The sequence below is a fragment of the Haliotis rufescens genome, unplaced genomic scaffold, assembly GCF_023055435.1.
Source record: "Haliotis rufescens isolate VD_foot unplaced genomic scaffold, xgHalRufe1.0.p SCAF_4, whole genome shotgun sequence".
Lineage (NCBI taxonomy): Eukaryota > Metazoa > Mollusca > Gastropoda > Lepetellida > Haliotidae > Haliotis > Haliotis rufescens.
In genome coordinates this window covers 6,575,186-6,602,743 of record NW_025964112.1, presented here as the reverse complement: position 1 = coordinate 6,602,743, position 27,558 = coordinate 6,575,186, and the positions used below count along the sequence as shown (strand labels likewise).

The 27,558-nt window shown below is 41.8% G+C and overlaps 1 protein-coding gene across 1 annotated transcript in view; it reads right to left on the bottom strand.

Annotated features, from left to right (window-relative positions):
* LOC125372429 (extensin-like) overlaps nucleotides 1–23,018 on the bottom strand; it is a 68,486-nt gene extending 45,468 nt beyond the window's left edge. Inside the window, exon 1 of the mRNA XM_048382458.1 lies at nucleotides 22,924–23,018. Within this exon, the coding sequence (XP_048238415.1) occupies nucleotides 22,924–23,018 (95 nt within the window). The remainder of the gene's footprint in view (nucleotides 1–22,923) is intronic.
* Between the last annotated feature and the right edge of the window lie 4,540 nt (nucleotides 23,019–27,558).

Genomic DNA, 27,558 nt, shown 5'->3' with positions numbered 1-27,558 from the left:
ACCCACCCGCACACCCAAAACGCATCCACCCACACCCACGCATCCACCCACACCCACACACCAAAACCCACACACTCACCCGGACCCGCCTCCGGATATGGCGAGACAGGTGTCTTGAAGTGTCATTGTATATAATATTTACGACATTATATTATATATTCTGATTCAGAATTTTATTACGTCTTTCTAAATATTTCCTCATTTGACACTGGATACAGGCCGAACCACACCTTGAATACCGTAATTAGATCCGCAGCAAACAAGTCATCAAGGTATTTCGGGCAGGTAGGTATGTCAGGTCATAGTGCAAGCCGGGCGTTCCTTGGTCGACAGCTCACGTGACCAATATCTCACGAGACAAAGTTGAGAGCACGTCTCAGACGGACCAACGTGAACTAAGTACGTGACACTTAAAAATACTTTTACTAAGAATTCACGAAGCAGTCACCATTTTGGGTTGACGCGTGTATTGTTTTCACCGCTTCTTGCAATATTCCAGCAATATCACGACGGGAGACAACATGGGCTTCACATATTGTATCCATGTGGGGAATTGAACCCGAGCCTTTGGCGAGATGAACACTCTCCTTAACCACTAGACCACCAAACGCACCTTCAACGGGATGAATGATACTTTTTTGTTGTTTTAACGCCGCTCTCAGTTATATGACGACCGTCGGTAAATAATCGAGTCTGGACCAGACAATCCAGTGATTGACATCATGAGCATCGATCCACGCAATTGGGACACGATGACATACATCAACCAAGTCAACCTGACCACCCGATCCCGTTAGTCACCTCTTACGACAAGTATAGTCGCCTTTTACGGCAAGCATGGGTTGCTGAAGGCCTATTCTACCCCGGATCTTCACGGGTCTGCTGAAGACCTATTCAACCCCGGATCTTCACGGGTCTGCTGAAGACCTATTCTATCCCGGATCTGCATGGGTCTGCTGAAGACCTATTCTACCCCGGATCTTCACGGGTCTACTGAAGACCTATTCTACCCAGGATCTTCACGGGTCTACTGTCAAAACTGCGTCATAGTAGCTCAGTGGGCTTGGGTGGCCTAGTGATCAATACTTTCGCTCGTCTCGCCGAAGACCCAGGTTCGATTCCGCACATGGGTACAGTGTGTGAAGCCAATTCCTTGTGTTATCCGCCGTGATATTGCTGGAGTGTTGCTAAAAGTGGCATAAATCCTTACTCACTCACTGTAAGTAATCGAGCCTGGACCAGATAAGCTGGTGATCGATTGATATCATCGCTCCACGCCATCGGGGTACGATGACACGCAATCAGCCAATTACAAGTCACCGAGCCTGACCCCCCGATCCATTTCCTGGCCTCTTACGACAAGTACAGGTTGCAGGGGACCCATATCTTTACCCGTAATCCCCACGTGTGTCGGCCGGCACAGGGAGAGGTCAGGTTTTCATGCGGCAGGTCATTGCAGATGCAGGTCCAGAGTTGCTGCGTAATATTATTTATTATCATATAATGGGTAGGTTTCTCGGCAGGATAAAGCCAACGGATAAAAACGATATCCGTTGGGGTCATATGCGGATAGAGATGCAAATATCAAAGGTCAAGTAGGGACTACTTTCACTGTTTATAAACAAACATGGCGTCGCACTCGTCATTCGGCGATCGAGTCAGAATTAACCATCGAGAATCTGGAAAAACTACAGGGATAATTGCTATCATTATCAAAAGAACAGTCTAATATACTGAAAATCTGTGTCTAACTGTGACGCAGCTAAGGCATTTTATAAGTTTTGGCAACTTTGGAGATATAAATTTCGAATTTGGCGAGGGCACGAGGCCTAGCCAAGCGGGATCAGTAGCCATATCTGTGCTTGTAGACCTCTGCGGCTTGAAACCTTCTCCACAAATTAAAATAGTTGGATTTGACGGAAATATGTTTGAATTGTTACCTTGTTTCGTTTTGTCGCTGTGTGTACATCTGAGTACATTTGTTATCGTTATGACAGGAGAGACCGACTGTCAACAACGTCTGACCGTGGCCGTGACGTCTCATAGACTAGGGTTAGAGTAGCTTCCCTTTGACAAAGGGCAGTTACTCTAGCGGACAGACCAATGGATTGCCGCGAAAGGCAATTAAAAACAATTGTTTGCGTATATGTTGCTTCGCCGCTGTATAAGAAACAGATTTCAGTTGGAACTATATTGGCTACTGTCACTGTCCGACTGACACATCACTTACCCTGTGACGTAATAAATATTAATGCGCTCATTCCAGGAAAACTCGCAATGTTTCGGTAATGTTTGTCAGAGAGGGAAAGCGATTTTGAAGCACAGAATTAAAGAATGACTTTATATGATAAAGAGGTTATCACGCTTGTGTGTTTGGGGATGGTAAATATCCTGTATTAGGAATAAACACTATGTATTTAGCTCGCCGAGGCTCGCTAAATACAATGTTTATTCCTTATGCAGGATATTTACCATCCCCAAACACACTCGCGTGATAACCTCTATATATCAATAAGCATATTTGATATTCACTGACAACGCCGGTTCCAACTGGCGCCCTCGTTCGATATATTAAACCGTGGACCGCCTGCGTGAACCCGCACTAATTCCGATATAACCGAGGATAACCATAGTTGACCAATATTAGGCTACTATTCCACACAGACCACGAATCCCACGAATTGATATATTTTAGGATTCGTAGTTGAATCGTAATCAGTTCGTGAAATTCTTAACTGATTCGCATATATTCGTAGTTAGTTCTTACAATTCTCGAGCTGTCGGGAATTCGTGGCAAAAATTTTGAGCTTTCAAAGTTTTGGCCACGAACTCCCGTTTAAAAAATATCGTAGTTAATTCGTAACAAATTCGTAATGCATTCTTAGGCATCGTAACTGAATCGTAATCGATTCGTAGGCATTCGTAGGTATTCTTAACTCATTCGGCTTTACCACGAATTGGCTACGAATCTGTCACGAATCCCACGAATACACGCCGAAGCAGGTACGAAGCTCACGATCCAACAGACCGCCTCCGTGGTCTTGTGGTAGAGCGTCCGCCCGGAGAGCGGAAGGTCCAGGGTTCGATCCCGGGCCGCGTCATACAAAAAGACGTTAAAAGATTGTACTTGTTGTTACCCTGTCTGGCGCTCGGCATTAAGGGGCTAAAACAAGGACTGTTCGGCTCGGAGTCAGTATACTGTGTCTGAGTGGGGTATTCATGTTAAACTGCGGCATGGTATCTCAGTGAGCTAGCACTATAAATCGGCATCAGTCCGGACTAGTACAAGCAGCCACACACACACATACACGTGCATGCACGTCGCTATATAAGTGCAATAATCTTGGACGCGACGTTAAACCCAATTTCACCTCACCTCACCTCACGATCCAATCACGATTGCCGGCAAATTGGGTATATAAGGCAATTAACATTGATTTCAGGTCATTAGCTGCTTCTAGCTATCAGCAGCTGGTGTTGATACTCCAGTTGCAGGGCCAATAATACAGCTGCTCTACGTTGGTCATCCATTTTGAAGCTTATGCCCATGCATGGGTGGGGGCCTTTTTATAGCTATCTTGAGGGAAAACCCCCAAAATTGTCAAGAATAGTCACGAATTCATTTTTATTCGTACCTGATTCGTACATGCATTCCGCGTATTCTTAACTGATTCGTAACTGATTCCTAACTTTCGTGCAGTATTCGTAAGAGCTTTTTGTAAATCGTAGTGAATTCTTGACAATATATATGCGAATCCAGCCGAATCACACGGATATTCGTAACTCTATCGCACCTGTATCGTAACTAGATCGTAGAGCGTCACGAATTGAACCAGAATATTTGCTAAATTGCACGAATCCTCACGAATCCTAAAATTTACAAATTATGGCGATTCGTGGGATTCGTGCTCTGTGTGGAATAGTAGCATTAGCACGTGCAAGGTATTACAAGCGATCGTGCGACGTGAATCCTGACATACTTGTATTTAAAGTGTTCAAGTGGGCAGACTCAGCGGCGTCATTAGGCACACGTAACTGGAATCTCCGTGTCCACAAGAAATTACGAAGTTTACAGTTAGACCATTTTATCCCTATTGGAAACGCTTTTTATATACACTTTTTAACGAGTACGGTTGGAGAGAAGATAAAGCAGAACTTCATACAGGAATGGAGTAAGTCAGTCAGACAGGAGGAAAGTAGACATGGAACAGGAAAGAACAAGCTCCGACTTTATCGAAATTTTAAGACAAGTTTTGAAGTTGAACGGTATTTGCAGTTTCCCCTACCCCGTTCTCACCGCCGTGCTCTAGCTCTATTCCGCTGTGGTGTTGCCCCGCTCCGTGTTGAGACAGGTCGCTACAATAATATACCATTGAATGAACGGGTGTGTTTTAACTGTCATGAATGCGTGGAGGATGAAAGCCATGATAATGCTTAGATTTACCTTCGTGATATATTTTACCACTTATATATTCTACTTGTATTTATTTTTTTGGAACCTCGTCTCTCATAACTCATTTTGAGTGGTTGCACGTGCTCCAAGCTCCCGGACGAGCTGAACTTTACAATGCATGTTATAGGGCTCATAACAATTCCGTGGGGTCCCTGAGGAGTATTTTTTTGGGACCTCGTCTCTCATAACTCATTTTGAGTGGTTCTGTACTTTTATCTATGTTCTATGTATATATGTATGTAGTATGTTGGCCGGCTGTTTCTCCAGACCTTCCTCCCATGGAACAATTCTGGGATGAGATGGTCCGGCGCCTACGACAGGATCAGAACCAGCCCGTAACGACAGCTCAGTTGGGCCAATCTTTGGTTGACTTTTAGAAACAACATCGACCAGGCTATTTTCAATCATCTGGTGTCTTGAATGCGCTGCCACTGCCTCGCCTGTATTAACACAAATGGTGGTCACATCCGATATTGATATTGTTAATTGAGTTGTTACACCACCCCTCCTTTAGGGAGTGTAGCTCTGTCTCCTGTACCAAGGCATGGGTTTTGTCAATGGATTTGTTATGATAAAACATTGATCAGACGAATGACCTCATACCTCGTTGTTTTTTTCAGGAAATAATATTTACACCACTTTATATGAACTTTGTGACCTGAAGTTGAACAGTGTGTGTCGTCCTTGAGTGATGCACGTGGAATATGTTCTCTGTCGTGTTGCACGTGCTCCAAGCTCCCGGACGAGCTGAACTTTACAATGCATGTTATACGGCTCATTACAATTTCGTTGGGTCCCTGAGGGGTATTTTTTTGGGACCTCGTCTCTCATAACTCATTTTGAGTGGTTCTGTACTTTTATCTATGTTCTATATATATATGTATGTAGTATGTTGTACAGAAGTGAGACGTTAATAAACAATTGTCTGTCTGTCTGTCTGTCTGTCTGCTAACAGGCGCGTGAAGGTCCGGGTTAGAACAGGTCTTCAGCAGCCCATGCTTGCCGTAACAGGCGACTGTCGGGATCGGGTGGTCAGGCTCGCTGACTTGGTTGATTGTCTGGTTCGGGATAGATATTTTACAGACCGTCGTCATATAACTGTAATTTTGCTGAGTGTCGCGTAAAAAACAAACAAACATGTTAACTGGTTGAAGCCGCGCTGCCGTCGACCAATGTCGTCCATGCTCAAAGAACACATACGGTGCTGTACTCTGGCTAGGCGCCTCCAAGGGACGTCATCGTTAAAGCTAATTGGTTTTAGTGGTTTATTAAATCATGAAGAATGTATTTAAATGATAGATTGCCATTAAGTTTTATGAGTAACTTTTGTGGATATACATTTGACACCATCTAATGACTCCAACAAAGGATGTCTCTATTACGCAATTCCTTCCATATGAGGCTTAGAACTCAATCCTCCTACATACTTCAGCATCAGTGATGTATTTTCCATCTCAATATGGTGTTCTAAACGTTATTTTGAGCTTTCTCGTCACTAAGCTGAGATATTGTTCCATATATTGTGCATCAGTATACAGACAAGCCTAATAAGCAATGATCAATAGGAATACTTGCCCGTGAAGATCCGGGGTAGATCCATGCTTGCCGTAAAAGGCGACTAACGGGATCGAGTGGTCAGGCTCGCATGTCATAGTATCCCCATTGCCTGGGTCGATGTTCATGATATCAATCACTGGTTTGTCGATTATTTACAGACCGCCGTCATAAAGCTGGAACGTTACTGAGTGCGGCGTAAACAACAGACACACACAATGGCACACAGTGTTCCCCTTCTCCTGGCTCGCATTATATGTTATTTCAAGGTTGCATGTTATTGTTCTTTCCAGTTTCTGCCCTAGATATGCTTGATTAACACTGGCTCACTCAGCATGATTCTAATCAGTTGACTCAAGATTTATATTTTTAACACACTTATACCGTACCACGGGGATAATAAATTAATGGCAGTCACTTACCATCGACACTATGTGCCTCAGCGGGTATATTTACAACACATTGTACACAACGATCGATATTATAAAAAATAATTAATCAGACAATCAACTGGCTTCTTGAATGAACTGGCCTAAACTTGCTCAGAATTGTCTCATGTTTAGACCTTCCCAAGCAAGAAATCGAACAGCCCGAAATGACACATACACTTTTTACCACAGATCAATCTGAGAGGTCACTGTTTAAATAGTTACAATAGTTGTTTGTATTTTTGCCAGTCTATATTAAATAGTTACAATAGTTGTTTGTACTTTTGCCAGTCTATATTAAATAGTTACAATAGTTGTTTGTATTTTTGCCAGTCTATATAAAATAGTTACAATAGTTGTTTGTATTTTTGCCAGTCTATATGCGTCTAAACGTGGAGCACAACAAACGAATTACTCCGAATTACAGAATATAAGTAGAGGGGAATGTCCGAGTAACTCCCCAGTCCTTTAAGATGATGAGTGGGGGCCCCGGCCATTTGTTTTAAGGAATGGAGAGTTACCATTGTATTTTCCAACAAATCCTAAATTTACACTATGAAAAAACATTCTCTTTTGGGAAATAAACTAACGGAAATAGTAAGTGTGCTTCATGTTAAGTTCAATTAAAAGTAAATTTATTCTGAAATTAAATAATGGATCTTTCAATACATATTTACGAAGACTTCTCCTCGACTTTAAGGTCGTGATTCACAATTTGCACGTGCATGTTCATGCACGACGCACAATTTGGATGTTTGCGTGTTTGTTGAGCATGGTACTCCTATACGTGGAGTTTGGGTGTGAACAGAACACAATGATTGTTTAGCTGTCAGGTGCTCATGCACTTGTAACCGTAAATAAAGTCTTCGCAATGCCACGGCTTGCTGAAAATCAATTGCAAATGAAGTTGCATGACATTTTAACGTTCATCGAAACGCAATTTGATCTCTTTAGAGACGTTATCTTCAGCAGGGCAACACTCATGACTTGCCACGGGCCGGTCGTCCATGTGTGACCATATTCGGTTGGTGCATCTACGGAATCGATACCAAACTGCCACTTTAACAGCTAGGACAATTCCTGCGTTGAGACCCGTTTGTGGCAGAACTATAAACTACCGGTTGAGGAAGCACAACCGACGTCCAGCGATACACCCAATTTCGTTTCCATGTCACCGTCAGGCACGCCCAGCTTGGTGAAGACCGCATCTTATCTTTAAAGACAGCGAGTATAGTTTTACGCCGCTTTAGCTGTACTGCGGCGGGGGACACAGGATTTTGTAGCCATGTGGGTAATCGAACTCGAGCCTTCGGAGTGACGAGCGAACGCTTTAACCACTAGGCTACACCCCCATTCCCATCCCCACTTCATTCCCACCCCTATCCTGAGGGTGAGAAGACGAGACAGTATACTGTTCACAGTTGAGTCCAGGTTCATCTGGACAGCTGTGATGGTCGTGTAAGGGTCTACAGGCGTTCAGGAGAACGTTTAGCGACGCTTGTGTTACTCAACGTCGTCAGTTTGGGAGTCCAAGTTTAATGTATAGGGTGGCATCACCACTCATCATTGTAAATGGCAATTTGAATGACGCACGTGTTGTAACCTTTTGAGGCAGAATAACATTGCTGTACTGGCATTGCCGGCTGTTTCTCCAGACCTTTCTCCCATAGAACAATTCTGGGATGTGATGGTCCGGCGCGTACGACAGGACCAGAACCAGCCCGTAACGACAGCTCAGTTAGGCCAATCTTTGGTTGACAATTAGAAACAACATCGGCCAGGCTGTTTTCAATCATCTGGTGTCTTGAATGCGCTGCCACTGCCTCGCCTGTATTAACACAAATTGTGGTCACATCAGATATTGACAAATGTTAATTGAGTTGTTACACCACCCCTCTTTTAGGGCGTGTAGCTCTGTCTCCTGTACCAAGGCATGGGTTTTGTCATTGGATTCGTTATGATAAAACATTGATCAGACGAATGACCTCATACTACGTTGTTTTTTTCAGTAACATAACATTTACACCACTTTATATGAACTTTGTGACCTGAAATTGAACAGTGTGTATCGTCCTTGAATGATGCACGCGGAATATGCTCCAAGCTCCCCGACGAGCTGAACTTTACAATGCATGTTATACGGCTCATTACAATTGCGTGGGGTCCTTAAACAGTATTTTCTCAATTGCTTTCTGACAAGGATTATGGTAAGCATAGAGCCCTGAACATGGATATATATCTGTATCTGATTTTGAGTTTTTCTCGTCAAAGGTTATCTAATTGCTTCAACGTGAACATCGTCATAGAAAACATACAACACAACATTATACATATATAATATTTTCTAAGCTTTTAAAGACCGCCTCCGTGGTCTAGTGGTAAAACGTCCGCCCGGAGAGCGAAAGGTCCGTGGTTCGATCCCCGGGCGCGTCATACCAGAAGACGTTAAAAGATGGTACTTGTTGTTACCCTGCCTGGCGCCCGGCATTTAGGGGCTAAAACAAGGACTGGTCGGCTCGGAGTCAGTGTACTCTGTCTGAGTGGGGAATTCATGTTAAACTGCGGCATCTCAGTGAGCTGGCACTATGAATCGGCATCAGTCCGGACTAGTACAAGCAGTCGCACACGTGCAATAATCTTGGACGCGACGTTAAACCCAATTTCACCTCACCTTCACCTCAAAGCTTTTAAGCTCTATGTGTTCAGAGATGTGTTTCAACTGTTCCGAATGAACCGATTGTGTTAATCATCATCTACAAAGGGGGAGATAATCCGTAATTCCGAGTGACGTCACATGGAATTATTCTTAACAATGGAGCAATGCGACGATTAATCGCTTTTACTGAACAATAAGCGCTGAAATGTACAATGGAAGTAAAACACTAAACATTTCCACCTGTATGGGAAATAAGAGTTAATTCTCATAAGTTAGTTATCATAACTGTACTTACTTTCAAACCCAAGGGTCAGGGTCATATGTCGCCCTAAAATAATGTATTCATACGCCGGCGCGTTGACATGGTACGCTGCTCAAGACAAAGGTTATCGTGATTGAGGTTTTTATGGTTTAAAATCCGCTGTATTTGTTTATTTGCATGCTTAACAATGTAGATGTCTCGAAGATACTAATGACGCAACACCGGCTCCGAGAATATCCCTCCTCTGGGTTCACGTGTTACATGGCGGCATGCAGCAGTAACAGTTATACTGATCTGTTACGTGGATGAAACATGTTGATTAGGGTGCGTGGTCCAGGACTTTCTTTCGTCTCGATTTCTTGATTCAAAGATTGCCATTCGCAGAGACCACCATCGTCGTTCCGTAAATGGAGCTAAATTGTGGTGATTAAATGGAACATTACAGATCCGTAGAGTTATCTGCATGGCCAAGTTGTTTCACAATTAGACCAGATTGAGAAAAGATAAAGCATACGTGTCTTCAGAGGTTTGTTCGTTTGTGGGTTTAACGCTACGCTAAACAGACCTGTAAATAATCTAGTCTGCGCCAGACAATCCAGTGATTGATATATCAACCAATTCACCAAGTCTGACCACCCGATCCATTAAGTCGCCTTAGTATTGGTTGGTGGGGACATATTGTTACACGGAATCTTCATGGGGATGTTATCAGAAGTAATACGGTAGACAGATTAGAATAGCTGCGTGTTTCTAAAGTAATCAACCCACAAGAACCTAGATTGTGTAGGTCATCTTCTTTATTGTGGAAACAACGTTTCTGAATATCCCCTTCTTCCTTTGTTATTGTGGATAGTTTAACAACGTTTCTCAATATGCTCTTCTTGCTTCTTTATTGTGGATAGTCACACAACGTTTCTCAATATGATCTTCTTCCTTCTTTATTGTCGATAGTCACACAACGTTTCTCAATATGCTCTTCTTGCTTCTTTATTGTGGAAAGTCACACAACGTTTCTCAATATGCTCTTCTTGCTTCTTTATTGTGGATAGTCACACAACGTTTCTCAATATGATCTTCTTCCTTCTTTATTGTCGATAGTCACACAACGTTTCTCAATATGCTCTTCTTGCTTCTTTATTGTGGAAAGTCACACAACGTTTCTCAATATGCTCTTCTTGCTTCTTTAATGTGGATAGTCACACAACGTTTCTCAATATGCTCTTCTTGCTTCTTTATTGTGGAAAGTCACACAACGTTTCTCAATATGCTCTTCTTGCTTCTTTATTGTGGATAGTCACACAACGTTTCTCAATATGATCTTCTTCCTTCTTTATTGTCGATAGTCACACAACGTTTCTCAATATGCTCTTCTTGCTTCTTTATTGTGGAAAGTCACACAACGTTTCTCAATATGCTCTTCTTGCTTCTTTATTGTGGATAGTCACACAACGTTTCTCAATATGCTCTTCTTCCTTCTTTATTGTCGATAGTCACACAACGTTTCTCAATATGTTCTTCTTGCTTCTTTATTGTGGAAAGTCACACAACGTTTCTCAATATGCTCTTCTTGCTTCTTTATTGTGGATAGTCACACAACGTTTCTCAATATGCTCTTCTTGCTTCTTTATTGTGGAAAGTCACACAACGTTTCTCAATATGCTCTTCTTGCTTCTTTATTGTGCATAGTCACACAACGTTTCTCAATATGATCTTCTTCCTTCTTTATTGTCGATAGTCACACAACGTTTCTCAATATGCTCTTCTTGCTTCTTTATTGTGGAAAGTCACACAACGTTTCTCAATATGCTCCTCTTGCTTCTTTATTGTGGATAGTCACACAACGTTTCTCAATATGATCTTCTTCCTTCTTTATTGTCGATAGTCACACAACGTTTCTCAATATGTTCTTCTTGCTTCTTTATTGTGGAAAGTCACACAACGTTTCTCAATATGCTCTTCTTGCTTCTTTATTGTGGATAGTTACACAACGTTTCTCAATATGCTCTTCTTGCTTCTTTATTGTGGATAGTTACACAACGTTTCTCAATATGCTCTTCTTGCTTCTTTATTGTGGATAGTTACACAACGTTTCTCAATATGCTCTTCTTGCTTCTTTATTGTGGAAAGTCACACAACGTTTCTCAATATGCTCTTCTTGCTTCTTTATTGTGGAAAGTCACACAACGTTTCTCAATATGCTCTTCTTGCTTCTTTATTGTGGATAGTTACACAACGTTTCTCAATATGCTCTTCTTGCTTCTTTATTGTGGATAGTTACATAACGTTTCTGATATGAACTTCTTGCTTCTTCATTGTGGATAGTTAGACAACGTTTCTCAATATGATCTTCTTGCTTCTTTATTGTGGATAGTCACACAACGTTTCTGATATGATCTTCTTCCTTCTTCATTGTGGATAGTTAGACAACGTTTCTCAATATGTTCTTCTTGCTTCTTTATTGTGGATAGTCACACAACGTTTCGGTTATGAACTTCTTGCTTCTTCATTGTGGATAGTTAGACAACGTTTCTCAATATGTTCTTCTTGCTTCTTTATTGTGGATAGTTACACAACGTTTCTGATATGAACTTCTTGCTTCTTTATTGTGGAAAGTCACACAACGTTTCTCAATATGCTCTTCTTCCTTCTTTATTGTGGATAGTCACACAACATTTCTCAATATGTTCTTCTTCCTTCTTCATTGTGGATAGTCACACAACCTTTCTGATATGATCTTCTTCCTTCTTTATTGTCGATAGTTACACAACGTTTCTCAATATGCTCTTCTTGCTTCTTTATTGTGGAAAGTCACACAACGTTTCTCAATATGCTCTTCTTGCTTCTTTATTGTGGATAGTCACACAACATTTCTCAATATGTTCTTCTTCCTTCTTCATTGTGGATAGTCACACAACCTTTCTGATATGATCTTCTTCCTTCTTTATTGTCGATAGTTACACAACGTTTCTCAATATGCTCTTCTTGCTTCTTTATTTTGGATAGTTACACAACGTTTCTCAATATGCTCTTCTTGCTTCTTTATTGTGGATAGTTACACAACGTTTCTCAATATGCTCTTCTTGCTTCTTTATTGTGGATAGTTACACAACGTTTCTCAATATGCTCTTCTTGCTTCTTTATTGTGGAAAGTCACACAACGTTTCTCAATATGCTCTTCTTGCTTCTTTATTGTGGAAAGTCACACAACGTTTCTCAATATGCTCTTCTTGCTTCTTTATTGTGGATAGTTACACAACGTTTCTCAATATGATCTTCTTGCTTCTTTATTGTGGATAGTTACATAACGTTTCTGATATGAACTTCTTGCTTCTTCATTGTGGATAGTTAGACAACATTTCTCAATATGTTCTTCTTGCTTCTTTATTGTGGATAGTCACACAACGTTTCTGATATGATCTTCTTCCTTCTTCATTGAAGATAGTCACACAACGTTTCTGATATGATCTTCTTCCTTCTTCATTGTGGATAGTCACACAACCTTTCTGATATGATCTTCTTCCTTCTTTATTGTGGATAGTCACACAATGTATCGGAGTGCGTTCTTCTAATTCAAAATATGAATAAAGCGACTCTTATCTTCGATGTCATTTACTTTCATCACAACGTTCGCAATGTCTTTCCCTCTTTCTGTTTATATTCCTACCTGCCAATTTCAGCTGAATAGGATGCAAGCTGACTCGGCGTTTGACAAAGGGAACGAATATTTTTTCGAATATATTTTCTTCAAAACGCCACTATTGTTTCACCTAAAGAAGGAGCTAAACACCCATCATATCCAGTGAAAAATTTTGTTGTAGTAAAACTTGGAGGCAAATTTAAAATTCCGGCTTTTTCGGGAAAAGATTAATTTGAAACCTAAAACTCAGCACTACCTCACCCCTCACCGTCCCACCACCACCCCTCACCGTCCCACCACCACCCCACTCACCCCACACACTACAGGAATATAAAATAATCGCCCCCTTATTTTGAAACTAAACCCTTTGACCTTTCCCCTTTACTCAGGTAAACAGGGTCCAGTCTAAGAATTTCCTTGTGATGCCATCTCACGCCGAGCAACGTGACGGCGAATACATTGTCGGCCTCTCCTGGGAGACCGGGGTGGGTCAGCGGAAAACTGACGAACAACAGTCAGTCCATACTACAACACTACTACATCCAGCCTATGTACTACAACACTACTACATCCAGCCTATATACTATAACATTACTACATCCAGCCTATATACTATCACATTACTACATCCAGCCTATGTACTATCACATTACTACATCCAGCCTATATACTATAACATTACTACATCCAGCCTATGTACAACAACACTACTACATCCAGCCTATATACTATAACATTACTACATCCAGCCTATGTACTATCACATTACTACATCCAGCCTATATACTACAACACTACTACATCCAGCCTATGTACTACAACACTACTACATCCAGCCTATATACTACACTATTACTACACCCGGCCTATATACTACAACACTACTACATCCAGCCTATGTACTACACTATTACTACACCCGGCCTATATACTACAACATTACTACATCCAGCCTATGTACTACACTATTACTACACCCGGCCTATATACTACAACACTACTACATCCAGCCTATGTACTACACTATTACTACACCCGGCCTATATACTACAACACTACTACATCCAGCCTATGTACTACACTATTACTACACCCGGCCTATATACTACAACACTACTACATCCAGCCTATGTACTACACTATTACTACACCCGGCCTATATACTACAACACTACTACATCCAGCCTATGTACTACACTATTACTACACCCGGCCTATATACTACAACATTACTACATCCAGCCTATGTACTACACTATTACTACACCCGGCCTATATACTACAACACTACTACATCCAGCCTATGTACTACACTATTACTACACCCGGCCTATATACTACAACATTACTACATCCAGCCTATGTACTACACTATTACTACACCCGGCCTATATACTACAACACTACTACATCCAGCCTATGTACTACACTATTACTACACCCGGCCTATATACTACAACACTACTACATCCAGCCTATGTACTACAACACTACTACATCCAGCCTATATACTACACTATTACTACACCCGGCCTATATACTACAACACTACTACATCCAGCCTATGTACTACACTATTACTACACCCGGCCTATATACTACAACATTACTACATCCAGCCTATGTACTACACTATTACTACACCCGGCCTATATACTACAACACTACTACATCCAGCCTATGTACTACACTATTACTACACCCGGCCTATATACTACAACACTACTACATCCAGCCTATGTACTACAACACTACTACATCCAGCCTATATACTACACCACTTCTACATCGAGACTATATACTACACTATTACTACACCCGGCCTTATACTTTAACACAACTACTAAGAGACAATGGCACAGGTGGCCAAATGGCCAAAGTTGTCGTCGCTTTGTGCTTTGCGCTTCGATGATCGCGGGTGAGAATCCCGGTTGCTCCTGATTATATTTGTAGGTTTGTCAGCACAAACCATATTTCTAGGGGGTTACAATGTCACATGCGTTTCCACAAAGCTGCCACTTCGCCCACCTGATCCCATTTAATCTGAGGTCCAAAACGGAACACTGGCTACCTAGGTCCGATACCTTTCAATCATATCTGACGTCTAACTGGCTACCTAGGTCCGATACCTTTCAATCATATCTGACGTCTAACTGGCTACCTTGGTCTGATCCCGTTCAATCATATCTAACGTCCAACTGGCTATCTAGGTCTGATCCCGTTCAATCATATCTAAAGTCTAACTGGCTACCTAGGTCTGATCCCGTTCAATCATATCTATAGTCCAAACTGGCTACCTAGGTCTGATCCCGTTCAATCATATCTAAAGTCTAACTGGCTATCTAGGTCTGATCCCGTTCAATCATATCTAAAGTCTAACTGGCTACCTAGGTCTGATCCCGTTCAATCATATCTGACGTCTAACTGGCTACCTAGGTCCGATACCTTTCAATCATATCTGACGTCTAACTGGCTACCTAGGTCCGATACCTTTCAATCATATCTGACGTCTAACTGGCTACCTAGGTCTGATCCCGTTCAATCATATCTAACGTCCAACTGGCTATCTAGGTCTGATCCCGTTCAATCATATCTAACGTCCAACTGGCTATCTAGGTCTGATCCCGTTCAATCATATCTAAAGTCTAACTGGCTACCTAGGTCTGATCCCGTTCAATCATTTCTATAGTCCAAACTGGCTACCTAGGTCTGATCCCGTTCAATCATATCTAAAGTCTAACTGGCTATCTAGGTCTGATCCCGTTCAATCATATCTAAAGTCTAACTGGCTACCTAGGTCTGATCCCGTTCAATCATATCTAAAGTCTAACTGGCTATCTAGGTCTGATCCCGTTCAATCATATCTAAAGTCTAACTGGCTACCTTGGTCTGATCCCGTTCAATCATATCTAACGTCCAACTGGCTATCTAGGTCTGATCCCGTTCAATCATATCTAAAGTCTAACTGGCTACATAGGTCTGATCCCGTTCAATCATATCTATAGTCCAAACTGGCTACCTAGGTCTGATCCCGTTCAATCATATCTAAAGTCTAACTGGCTATCTAGGTCTGATCCCGTTCAATCATATCTAAAGTCTAACTGGCTATCTAATTCTGATCCCGTTCAATCATATCTAAAGTCTAACTGGCTACCTAGGTCCGATACCTTTCAATCATATCTAAAGTCTAACTGGCTACCTAGGTCTGATCCCGTTCAATCATATCTATAGTCAAAACTGGCTACCTAGGTCCGATACCTTTCAATCATATCTAAAGTCTAACTGGCTACCTAGGTCTGATCCCGTTCAATCATATCTATAGTCCAAACTGGCTACCTAGGTCTGATCCCGTTCAATCATATCTAAAGTCTAACTGGCTATCTAGGTCTGATCCCGTTCAATCATATCTAAAGTCTAACTGGCTACCTAGGTCTGATCCCGTTCAATCATTTCTAAAGTCTAACTGGCTATCTAGGTCTGATCCCGTTCAATCATATCTAAAGTCTAACTGGCTACCTTGGTCTGATCCCGTTCAATCATATCTAACGTCCAACTGGCTATCTAGGTCTGATCCCGTTCAATCATATCTAAAGTCTAACTGGCTACCTAGGTCTGATCCCGTTCAATCATATCTATAGTCCAAACTGGCTACCTAGGTCTGATCCCGTTCAATCATATCTAAAGTCTAACTGGCTATCTAATTCTGATCCCGTTCAATCATATCTAAAGTCTAACTGGCTACCTAGGTCTGATCCCGTTCAATCATATCTAAAGTCTAACTGGCTATCTAGGTCTGATCCCGTTCAATCATATCTAAAGTCTAACTGGCTACCTAGGTCTGATCCCGTTCAATCATATCTAAAGTCTAACTGGCTATCTAGGTCTGATCCCGTTCAATCATATCTAAAGTCTAACTGGCTATCTAGGTCTGATCCCGTTCAATCATTTCTAAAGTCTAACTGGCTATCTAGGTCTGATCCCGTTCAATCATATCTAAAGTCTAACTGGCTACCTTGGTCTGATCCCGTTCAATCATATCTAACGTCCAACTGGCTATCTAGGTCTGATCCCGTTCAATCATATCTAAAGTCTAACTGGCTACCTAGGTCTGATCCCGTTCAATCATATCTATAGTCCAAACTGGCTACCTAGGTCTGATCCCGTTCAATCATATCTAAAGTCTAACTGGCTATCTAATTCTGATCCCGTTCAATCATATCTAAAGTCTAACTGGCTACCTAGGTCTGATCCCGTTCAATCATATCTATAGTCCAAACTGGCTACCTAGGTCTGATCCCGTTCAATCATATCTAAAGTCTAACTGGCTATCTAATTCTGATCCCGTTCAATCATATCTAAAGTCTAACTGGCTACCTAGGTCTGATCCCGTTCAATCATATCTAAAGTCTAACTGGCTACCTAGGTCTGATCCCGTTCAATCATATCTAAAGTCTAACTGGCTACCTAGGTCTGATCCCGTTCAATCATATCTAAAGTCTAACTGGCTATCTAGGTCTGATCCCGTTCAATCATATCTAAAGTCTAACTGGCTACCTAGGTCTGATCCCGTTCAATCATATCTAAAGTCTAACTGGCTACCTAGGTCTGATCCCGTTCAATCATATCTATAGTCCAAACTGGCTACCTAGGTCTGATCCCGTTCAATCATATCTAAAGTCTAACTGGCTATCTAATTCTGATCCCGTTCAATCATATCTAAAGTCTAACTGGCTACCTAGGTCTGATCCCGTTCAATCATATCTAAAGTCTAACTGGCTATCTAGGTCTGATCCCGTTCAATCATATCTAAAGTCTAACTGGCTACCTAGGTCTGATCCCGTTCAATCATATCTATAGTCCAAACTGGCTACCTAGGTCTGATCCCGTTCAATCATATCTAAAGTCTAACTGGCTATCTAATTCTGATCCCGTTCAATCATATCTAAAGTCTAACTGGCTACCTAGGTCTGATCCCGTTCAATCATATCTAAAGTCTAACTGGCTATCTAGGTCTGATCCCGTTCAATCATATCTAAAGTCTAACTGGCTATCTAGGTCTGATCCCGTTCAATCATATCTAAAGTCTAACTGGCTACCTAGGTCTGATCCCGTTCAATCATATCTAAAGTCTAACTGGCTATCTAGGTCTGATCCCGTTCAATCATATCTAAAGTCTAACTGGCTATCTAGGTCCGATACCTTTCAATCATATCTAAAGTCCAGCAGGCGACTTAGGCCTGATCAACCTGAATGATCTATATGTATTATATTTCCATTCCGCCATGCTATATACCCTGGACCCATGTGTGATCTTCGCCTCGTTTTGACCGACCATTTGAATTTCGGGCAGGGATGGTGGGCTGTGATCCTTTTTAAAAAACAAACATTTCTTCTAGAATATGCTTGAAAATAATTTCTTACAAAAAAGACCCACTCTAATGAAATTACTTTGAGTTCAAAGGAGAGTCACCAGTGTTCGAATCGTCTTACACATGATTTGGCTATGAATCCCATAAGCCAGTGGTAATCTTAAGACTGCCTGCAGTCACAGCCCAAACATCGCTTTGCGGCTCGACGGTAAACATTAAAAGAGACCGAAACCAACCACTCATCAAAAGTATATACATAAATATACCTCCGTTCATTGTGTGTGGATCTCTAGAGTGTTGATCACCGTACATCAACCGTATTCCTCGTGTCTAAGTCAACGTAAGACTTGAGTTATATATATTTGCAAAGAAAAGCTTGTTTTAATACTGGAAATGTTTGTATACATCATTCACGACAAATCTGAAACAGATGCCCAGATATCCGTGATGGAAGGCCACGTGTTTCTGTACAGCTTGCAGCTGATAACCAGACAACTGTTTACGTAAATTAACTCTTGCAATATCATACAGCTGCCAATCCTGGGATTATGAAAATATCCAATTTATCAGGCCAACTGGTGCATTAAGTACTGGACTTAGTAGAATATTCTCGGTGATATCCTAAACCGCGCCGGGATTAAATGTAATACCTCATTTAATCCTTTCCTCGTAAACGTCAGGTGCAAGAGGTTAACGAGATATGTCGTCTTACATCTGTATGTATTCGCATCGCAGACTCACTTTAAATCAGTCACTTATAGGGAGGGGATAGATGCGGAGGGGGTAGGGACGGGGTGGGTTGGGGTGGGGTGGGGCGGGGTGGGGCGGGGTGTGGTGGGTTGGGGTACATTTATCGATTTATTATCATATGGGTCCTCCTGTTTAAAAAAAGATGTTAACAGTTATCGATCTATGTTAACGCTTGTTTGACTTGTGTCTTGCTCCAGGGCTGGCGCGCGCGTGCGTGCGTGCATGCGTGCATGCGTGCGTGTGTGTATATACATTGGCTAATGGGATTCATATATATATATTTTTATATATGCTAATGGGATACATATATATATATATATGAATCCCATTAGCATATATATATATGAGATGCGCGTTAATCAGAAAGCTAACGTGGATGACGTCACCGTTTACGTCATATCCTTATAAGTGATGTATTGATTCCCGCCATGAGGTGTAACCGGGCAGCGCACATGAAGCGCAACTGGGGTTTTTCCCATAATTTTCTTTTGAAAAAATTTGCATATAGATATATATACATTGGCTAATGGGATTTATATATATATATAGATATATATTTGCTAATGGGATCACACACATATATATATATATATATATATATATGCTAATGGGATACATATATATATATATGAATCCCATTAGCATGTATATATATATATATAAATATATATAAATCCCATTAGCCAATGTATATATATCTATATGCAAATTTTTTCAAAAGAAAATTATGGGAAAAACCCCAGTTGCGCTTCATGTGCGCTGCCCGGTTACACCTCATAGCGGGAATCAATACATCACTTATAAGGATATGACGTAAACGGTGACGTCATCCACGTTAGCTTTCTGATTAATGCGCATCTCCGCTGGGATAGCCGCCCGCTCCAGACGTGTTTTGCCCTGTCTCATTTAAGCAACTAAAAAAAAAAAGAAAAAAAAAAAGAAAAGAAAAAAGAAGAAGAAAAGAACCGACGCTGCAGCGTCGTTAGGGTCCAGTTGATGTCCTTGGTCTGGTCAAACCTTGTTCTTTCGTGTTTGAAACGGGATATAAATTTCAGAGCGGAACACATACCGGGAAGACATAATAAGTCGGCAGACCTACTTTCTCGTTTACAGATATCCAAATTTCTCAGTCAGGCACCATGGGCAGACAAGCAGGAAACGCGGATTCCTCCGCCCCTACAACCCGAGAATTATCTATTCACTTAGATACTTTATTAGGGGCAGCTCTATGTAAGATTAGTCAGGCTACATATACCAGGGCGTGGGATTTGTACAAGGAATTCTCCCGGGATTGTCTAGGTATTTCGCCGGCGCTACCGATAGCAACACCTAACTGGGCACTTTTTTTGGCGTAAATGTTTCATTTGGAGTTAGCACCTTCAACAATGAGGACCTACATTTCAGCGTTAGAGGACAAATCAAATTCTTTTCAAGTTCAGAAGTTGTTACATCGGGCTAAGTGTCTAAACTCTTCAGTAGACCAGCGTCTACCAATCACAGAGGACATACCGGGCAGGATGATTGACTCATTACCTGTTGTGTTTTCCAACCCTTCAATCAGACTACTTTATGACACAATGTTTTTAGTCGCCTTTCACGGATTTTTTTCGGATTGGTGAACTGACGGTGCGTAGTTCGGATGACGAAGCGGCCTTGCAGGTGCAGGACGTTTCACTTTCCAGCTCCGCGGCCCATCTTAACATATCGACGTATAAACACAACAGCGGTAAAGCTAGCAAGATCGTCACACTAGACAAGTTAGACAGTAAACTATGCCCAGTTGCTGCGCTCAAACGTTACCTACGACAAAGGTCTCTCTTCCGAGGCCCTCTGTTTTGTGACACATGCTTTTAAACCGGTAACAAGATCCTCCTTTAACGAGGCACTCAGAGTTATATTTAACTCGCCTAAACAACAATTTTCATTGTCTGTATTTTTGCCACAAATGAACTGGACGTTCTCGGGTCTAAGGGTTTTTGAGTATAAATATATATATGACGGTCATAACTGGAGCTAGTATTTCTGGGGGCACTAGATAAAGTCCTGATATAAATATATACCTAATTATTTGGTGATATTTTTATGAAATTGTGCGTTCAGTATTCAGAACAAAAACACATCACCCAAAAATATCCATGATCCCAAACTTATGAGTTCAGTGTACAAATTCCATTGCATACGTTGTAAAGCTACACATCCGTTTGGCAATCAGCCAAAGGCATTTCTTATTAATTACCTCCTCAATGAAATATAATTGAGAATGGACTTCAGTCAGCGCATTAACGCAAAGTATGCACATCGGTGTTTACGTATATCTGAGAAGTTGCCCTATCCATGTGTAATGTAATAGAGTTAGTATAATTTTGCACTGAACTGTTATAGTTTCCGCCCGCGTACCTTAACCAATTGCACAATAAGAAGGATTTGAATTTAAGTTTTTATATTAATTTGCATCAGTTAAATCACGCCGAAACATTCCACTTGTGCATTTATGGGGTCGAGCTAACCCATATAAACATAACCGACGTTCGGTGTCGGTGGTTATTGTAAGTTAAGGTGTTTTCTGTCGTAAAAGTTGCATCTCTGCTTCCCTCTCTGACGTCAGCCGACTGCAGCAACTGCAAGTCAATAATGAAATAGTGTGCTTAACGAGTTGGTTGCTAGACATGATACCGTTACCGATGCGGCTCGAGGCGTGATGTAACGTCGCCCTGGGACGAGCGTGGCGGAGGAAGAGGAACAGCGGCCCTTTTGTTTGCATGTTGCTAAATGTCCTACTTGAGCAGCATTTTGCTGAATGTCCTACTTGAGCAGCATGTTGCTGAATGTCCTACTTGAGCAGCATGTTGCTAGATGTCCTACTTGAGCAGCATGTTGCTGAATGTCCTACTTGAGCAGCATGTTGCTGAATGTCCTACTTGAGCAGCATGTTGCTGAATGTCCTACTTGAGCAGCATGTTGCTGAATGTCCTACTTGAGCAGCATTTTGCTGAATGTCCTACTTGAGCAGCATGTTGCTAGATGTCCTACTTGAGCAGCATGTTGCTGAATGTCCTACTTGAGCAGCATGTTGCTGAATGTCCTACTTGAGCAGCATGTTGCTGAATGTCCTACTTGAGCAGCATGTTGCTAAATGTCCTACTTGAGCAGCATGTTGCTAAATGTCCTACTTGAGCAGCATGTTGCTGAATGTCCTACTTGAGCAGCATGTTGCTGAATGTCCTATTTGAGCAGCATGTTGCTGAATGTCCTACTTGAGCAGCATGTTGCTAAATGTCCTACTTGAGCAGCATTTTGCTGAATGTCCTACTTGAGCAGCATGTTGCTGAATGTCCTACTTGAGCAGCATGTTGCTAGATGTCCTACTTGAGCAGCATGTTGCTGAATGAACTACTTGAGCAGCATGTTGCTGAATGTCCTACTTGAGCAGCATGTTGCTGAATGTCCTACTTGAGCAGCATGTTGCTAAATGTCCTACTTGAGCAGCATGTTGCTGAATGTCCTACTTGAGCAGCATGTTGCTAAATGTCCTACTTGAGCAGCATGTTGCTAAATGTCCTACTTGAGCAGCATGTTGCTGAATGTCCAACTTGAGCAGCATGTGCTTAAATGTCCTACTTGAGCAGCATGTTGCTGAATGTCCTATTTGAGCAGCATGTTGCTGAATGTCCTACTTGAGCAGCATGTTGCTGAATGTCCTACTTGAGCAGCATGTTGCTGAATGTCCTACTTGAGCAGCATTTTGCTGAATGTCCTACTTGAGCAGCATGTTGCTGAATGTCCTACTTGAGCAGCATGTTGCTGAATGTCCTACTTGAGCAGCATGTTGCTGAATGTCCTACTTGAGCAGCATGTTGCTGAATGTCCTACTTGAGCAGCATGTTGCTGAATGTCCAACTTGAGCAGCATGTTGCTAAATGTCCTACTTGAGCAGCATGTTGCTGAATGTCCTACTTGAGCAGCATGTTGCTGAATGTCCTACTTGAGCAGCATGTTGCTGAATGTCCTACTTGAGCAGCATGTTGCTGAATGTCCTACTTGAGCAGCATGTTGCTGAATGTCCTACTTGAGCAGCATGTTGCTGAATGTCCTACTTGAGCAGCATGTTGCTGAATGTCCTACTTGAGCAGCATGTTGCTGAATGTCCTACTTGAGCAGCATGTTGCTGAATGTCCTACTTGAGCAGCAGGTGGAAATGAAACGTTCAAAGGATTGACCATTCCTGGGTACAGAGGCCGTCATAATTCCTAGGGCACCATTCCTCGGACAATGTTGTGGCTGCTGTGGCACGGACAATGTATGTTGATAACCAACCCCGCGGCCTGAGACGCTTGACATCATCTGGCCATAATTCTTCCCAGCGAAATACATTCAGTTATTCGACAAGTTTAAAGAAATTAAAAGATAATGTGACGCTGATGCGTCTTGTTTGACGGTAATTATAGAACAATGTTACCATGGATACGTTAGATCACTGGGGTGTTTATTTGATCAGCATCAAGACGTCAGCCTATTTTGATGTAACTCAAAAAGTGCCTTTGATCGTTAGCGAAGAGCCTTGGAACCACCAATAAACGAAAACTCACATTTAAGTCAATTCATCGCGATGAAACAACACAAGCCCCACCCATTCTATTATCGATCAATTCTGAAACAGTAGTTCGCGAGTGGGGGTGGCCTATTTTTTTTGGTGGTTTATGGAAAGTTAAAAGCAAGAACATTGATTGTGGTTTAGCCAATCAAATGCAACGGAATCGCTTACAATTTATTGATTATAATGTTACCTCAGGTTGTGGGTTCACATAACCCGATGTCTGATAGAACAGGGCTGTATCCATGCATCCCCAGAGGTGTAGCCTCCCCGTGGGGTTTCCGTTTAGAATTGATCCCTAGCAACGAGGCGACTTAATGGATCCGGTGACTTGGTTGAATGCGTGTCGGGTAGCCTAGTGGTTAAAGCGTTCGCTCGTCACGCCGAAGACCCGGGTTCGATTCCCGACATGGGTACAATGTGTGAAGCCCATTTCTGGTGTCCCCCGCCGTGATATTGCTGGAATATTGCTAAAAGCGGCGTAAAACCATACTCACTCACTCACTCATCGTATTTCCACGGCGTGGGAAGTTACTCATGATATCAGTCATTGGTTTGTATGGACTCGATCATTTTGCAGACCGCCTTCATATAGGTGAAATATTGCTGAGTGCTGCTGAGTGCCGCAAGCAACAAACAAACAAATAATAATAATTATAACAAATAACAAACCAGTCAGACACACGATGACGGGACACGACGTGGGAGACAAAACTAACAGGGCGCTTGTACCTTTATGACGACCTGCTCAGTGTCGGGAAATAATCTTTGTTAAAGTTAAATGCCATAACTTAAATGCATTTTGTCACAACATATATTTTCAATGAACATGTACAATGTAAGGATTCTTTAAAGCTACAATTATGTAAGCCCTGAAAGGTTTACCGAACAAAAGATATCTCTCAGTCAACATCAACATTGTGGTTTTATGGAAAATAAACCTCTGTCAACGTTGCAAGCCATTGTATCTGAGAGGGAGTGCCTTGCTCATCGGTACACTGTCATTCTATTGCTGAGTGAAACCTGACAATTACAGCGGCAATTGACGTCTTCCTATTAAACTGCTGAGTTGAATATGTGTGCGCGAGTACTGTGATTTATCTGAAGAACGGTTATATAACAAAGGCATGTATAAATCAATCCTCCATTAAACAGTGTGCTGCATCTCCACGCTGTTATGATATGTGGAGAATCTCTTTTATATCAGATATATTTAGTTTAAACACGAGTTCATTTATTTGATGTCACAAGCTTCGACGATGAAAGTCTTATCATTCAAAATTATTCATCCCATATTTTCAGTTGTGAACAGTATTCTGCCACGAATTTTGGAAATTGTCGATTCTGATTGTCCAGTCAGAGGTATGAAATCACAATAATCACCTCTGATTGAAACAACCGCTTTGTCTGGTCCAGACTCAATTATTTACAGACCGCCGTCATATAGCTGGAATATTGCTGAGTGCGGGGTTAATCAAAGATTGGTTTGGTTTGGATTGTTGTTTAACGCCGCACTCAACAATATTCCAGCTATATGACGGCGGTCTGTAAATAATCGAGTCTGGACCAGACAATCCAGTGATTGATATCATGAGCATCGATCCATGCAATTGGGATCGATGACATGCATCAACCAAGTCAGCGAGCCTGACCGCCCGATCCCGTTAGTCGCTTTTTACGACAAGCATAGTCACCTTATACGGCAAGCATGTGTTGCTGAAGACCTATTCTACCCCGGAATCTTCACGGGTGTTAATCAAAGAAAGAAAGAAAGAAACAAAGATTTTGTTTTGTTTGGTTGTTAATCAAAGAAAGAAAGAAAGAAAGAAAGAAAGAAAGAAAGAAAGAAACAAACAAACAAACAAACAAACAAACAAACAAAACAAAATCTTTGGTGAATACCCAAGCGGGTCTTGTCATGGCAATCCTGGAACCATAATCAGAGCGAATATGGGATTCGAACGTGCGGATCCTGGCACATCTAAGGGACGTAATTTTTGCAGGACTAGTTTCGGCGTCTTTCACAACTTTGCACCGAGCTCCAAAGTCAGTGTAACATAATCAGTATTACCATGGTCATTCAACACAGGTATCGAATTTAATGTAACCTGTTTTGAAAGATTTAAAAATTAGTATGCATAATGCATAGCCGCGCCGCACATGACTTGTACCCGTGACACTTAGCCTGACAATGCATACTCAGTATTACGAGACTTAAGTAATCTCATGCAGTAAACACCCGGCGTGTGGGCGATCTGACGTGAGCCCTGCACTGTCTAAGTGTTACCTGCAAGTCTCAAAGTACTGTTGACTTCATATAATTGTGTAACCAAATACACATTGCACGCTGTCTTTCAACACGCCGCGTTGCGTTACAGGTTGGGAAGTCACGGACTTCGCAGAATTTTCTGTTGGATTTCTAATTACAAAATACAATGAAGTGATAGCTATTACCAAAACTGGAGACCCGTAAAGATCCGGGGTAGAATAGCACACGCCATGCTTGCCGTAAAACACGACTATGCTTGTCATAAGAGGCGACTAACGGGATCGGGTAGTCAGACTAGCTGACTTGGTTGATGCATGTCATCGTAATTGTCACCCAAATGTCACCCAATTGCGCGGATCGATGCTCATGACATCAATCATTGGATTGTCTGGTCCAGACTCGATTATTTACAGACCGCCGTCATATAGCTGGAATATTGCTGAGTACGACGTTAAACAACAAACAACAAACAAACAACAAACAAACAAACCCAAACTGGAATAATGTGAGGTGTTGTTTATACGGGTTTAGTTTCAGGAAGTGGTTCATCGTACAACAGGATAATGGCACACCTAGGTAGCAGCGGTCAGGAGTAGCCATGCTTGGATACTTCAGTCTTAGCACCTGGCGCCAATCTTATCAAGTTTTTCGAAAAACGTAATTATCATTTTCACAGTGAAAAAAGAAAGTTTCTGCCACAAAAATTACATTGTTGCAAGGTAGTTTTTATTTTAAAAAAAGTTAGGCTCATAGTTTTAAATAAAAACATTTCTGGTTTTGAGAAAAAACTCTAGTGTCCTTACAAAATCCCTGATTTTTATTTTTTGCATTCTCAGATTAATGTTTGATGAAGACTGACGAATGTTTGACGCGGACTGATATATATTTGACGTGGACTGACGTCGTCCATGACGTGGAGCGTGAGGCGTTGAGATGTGAAACGTTGGTATTTTAATGGCGAGGGTGGAGTGTTTGACGTGAGGTAGCGTATTAAGGAGTTGTAGTTCAAATGACACACGTGATGTTTCCACTGGAGCAATTTGCTCTGGAATATTTCAAGGACCTTTAAAAAAATAAAAACTCGCTTCAGTCGGAGTTCTGTCATTACTGCATCACGACCCATGTAGGTCACCCACTACCGCATCAGACGGAGTTCTGTCATTACTGCATCACGCCCATGTAGGCCAGCAACCACCGCATCAGCCAGAGTTCAGTCATTACGACATCACGACCCATTTAGGCAGCCATCAACCAACACTTCAGCCGGAGTTCTGTCATTACGACATCACGACCCATGTAGGCAGCCATCAACCATCACGTCAGCCGGAGTTCAGTCATTACGACATCACGACCCATTTAGGCAGCCATCAACCAACACTTCAGCCGGAGTTCTGTCATTACGACATCACGACCCATTTAGGCAGCAATCAACCAACACGTCAGCCGGAGTTTAGTTATTACGACATCACGACCCATGTAGGCAGCCATCAACCACCACGTCAGCCGGAGTTCTGTCATTATGACATCACGACCAATGTAGGCAGCCATCAACCACCGCATCAGTCGGAGTTCTGTCATTACTGCATCAC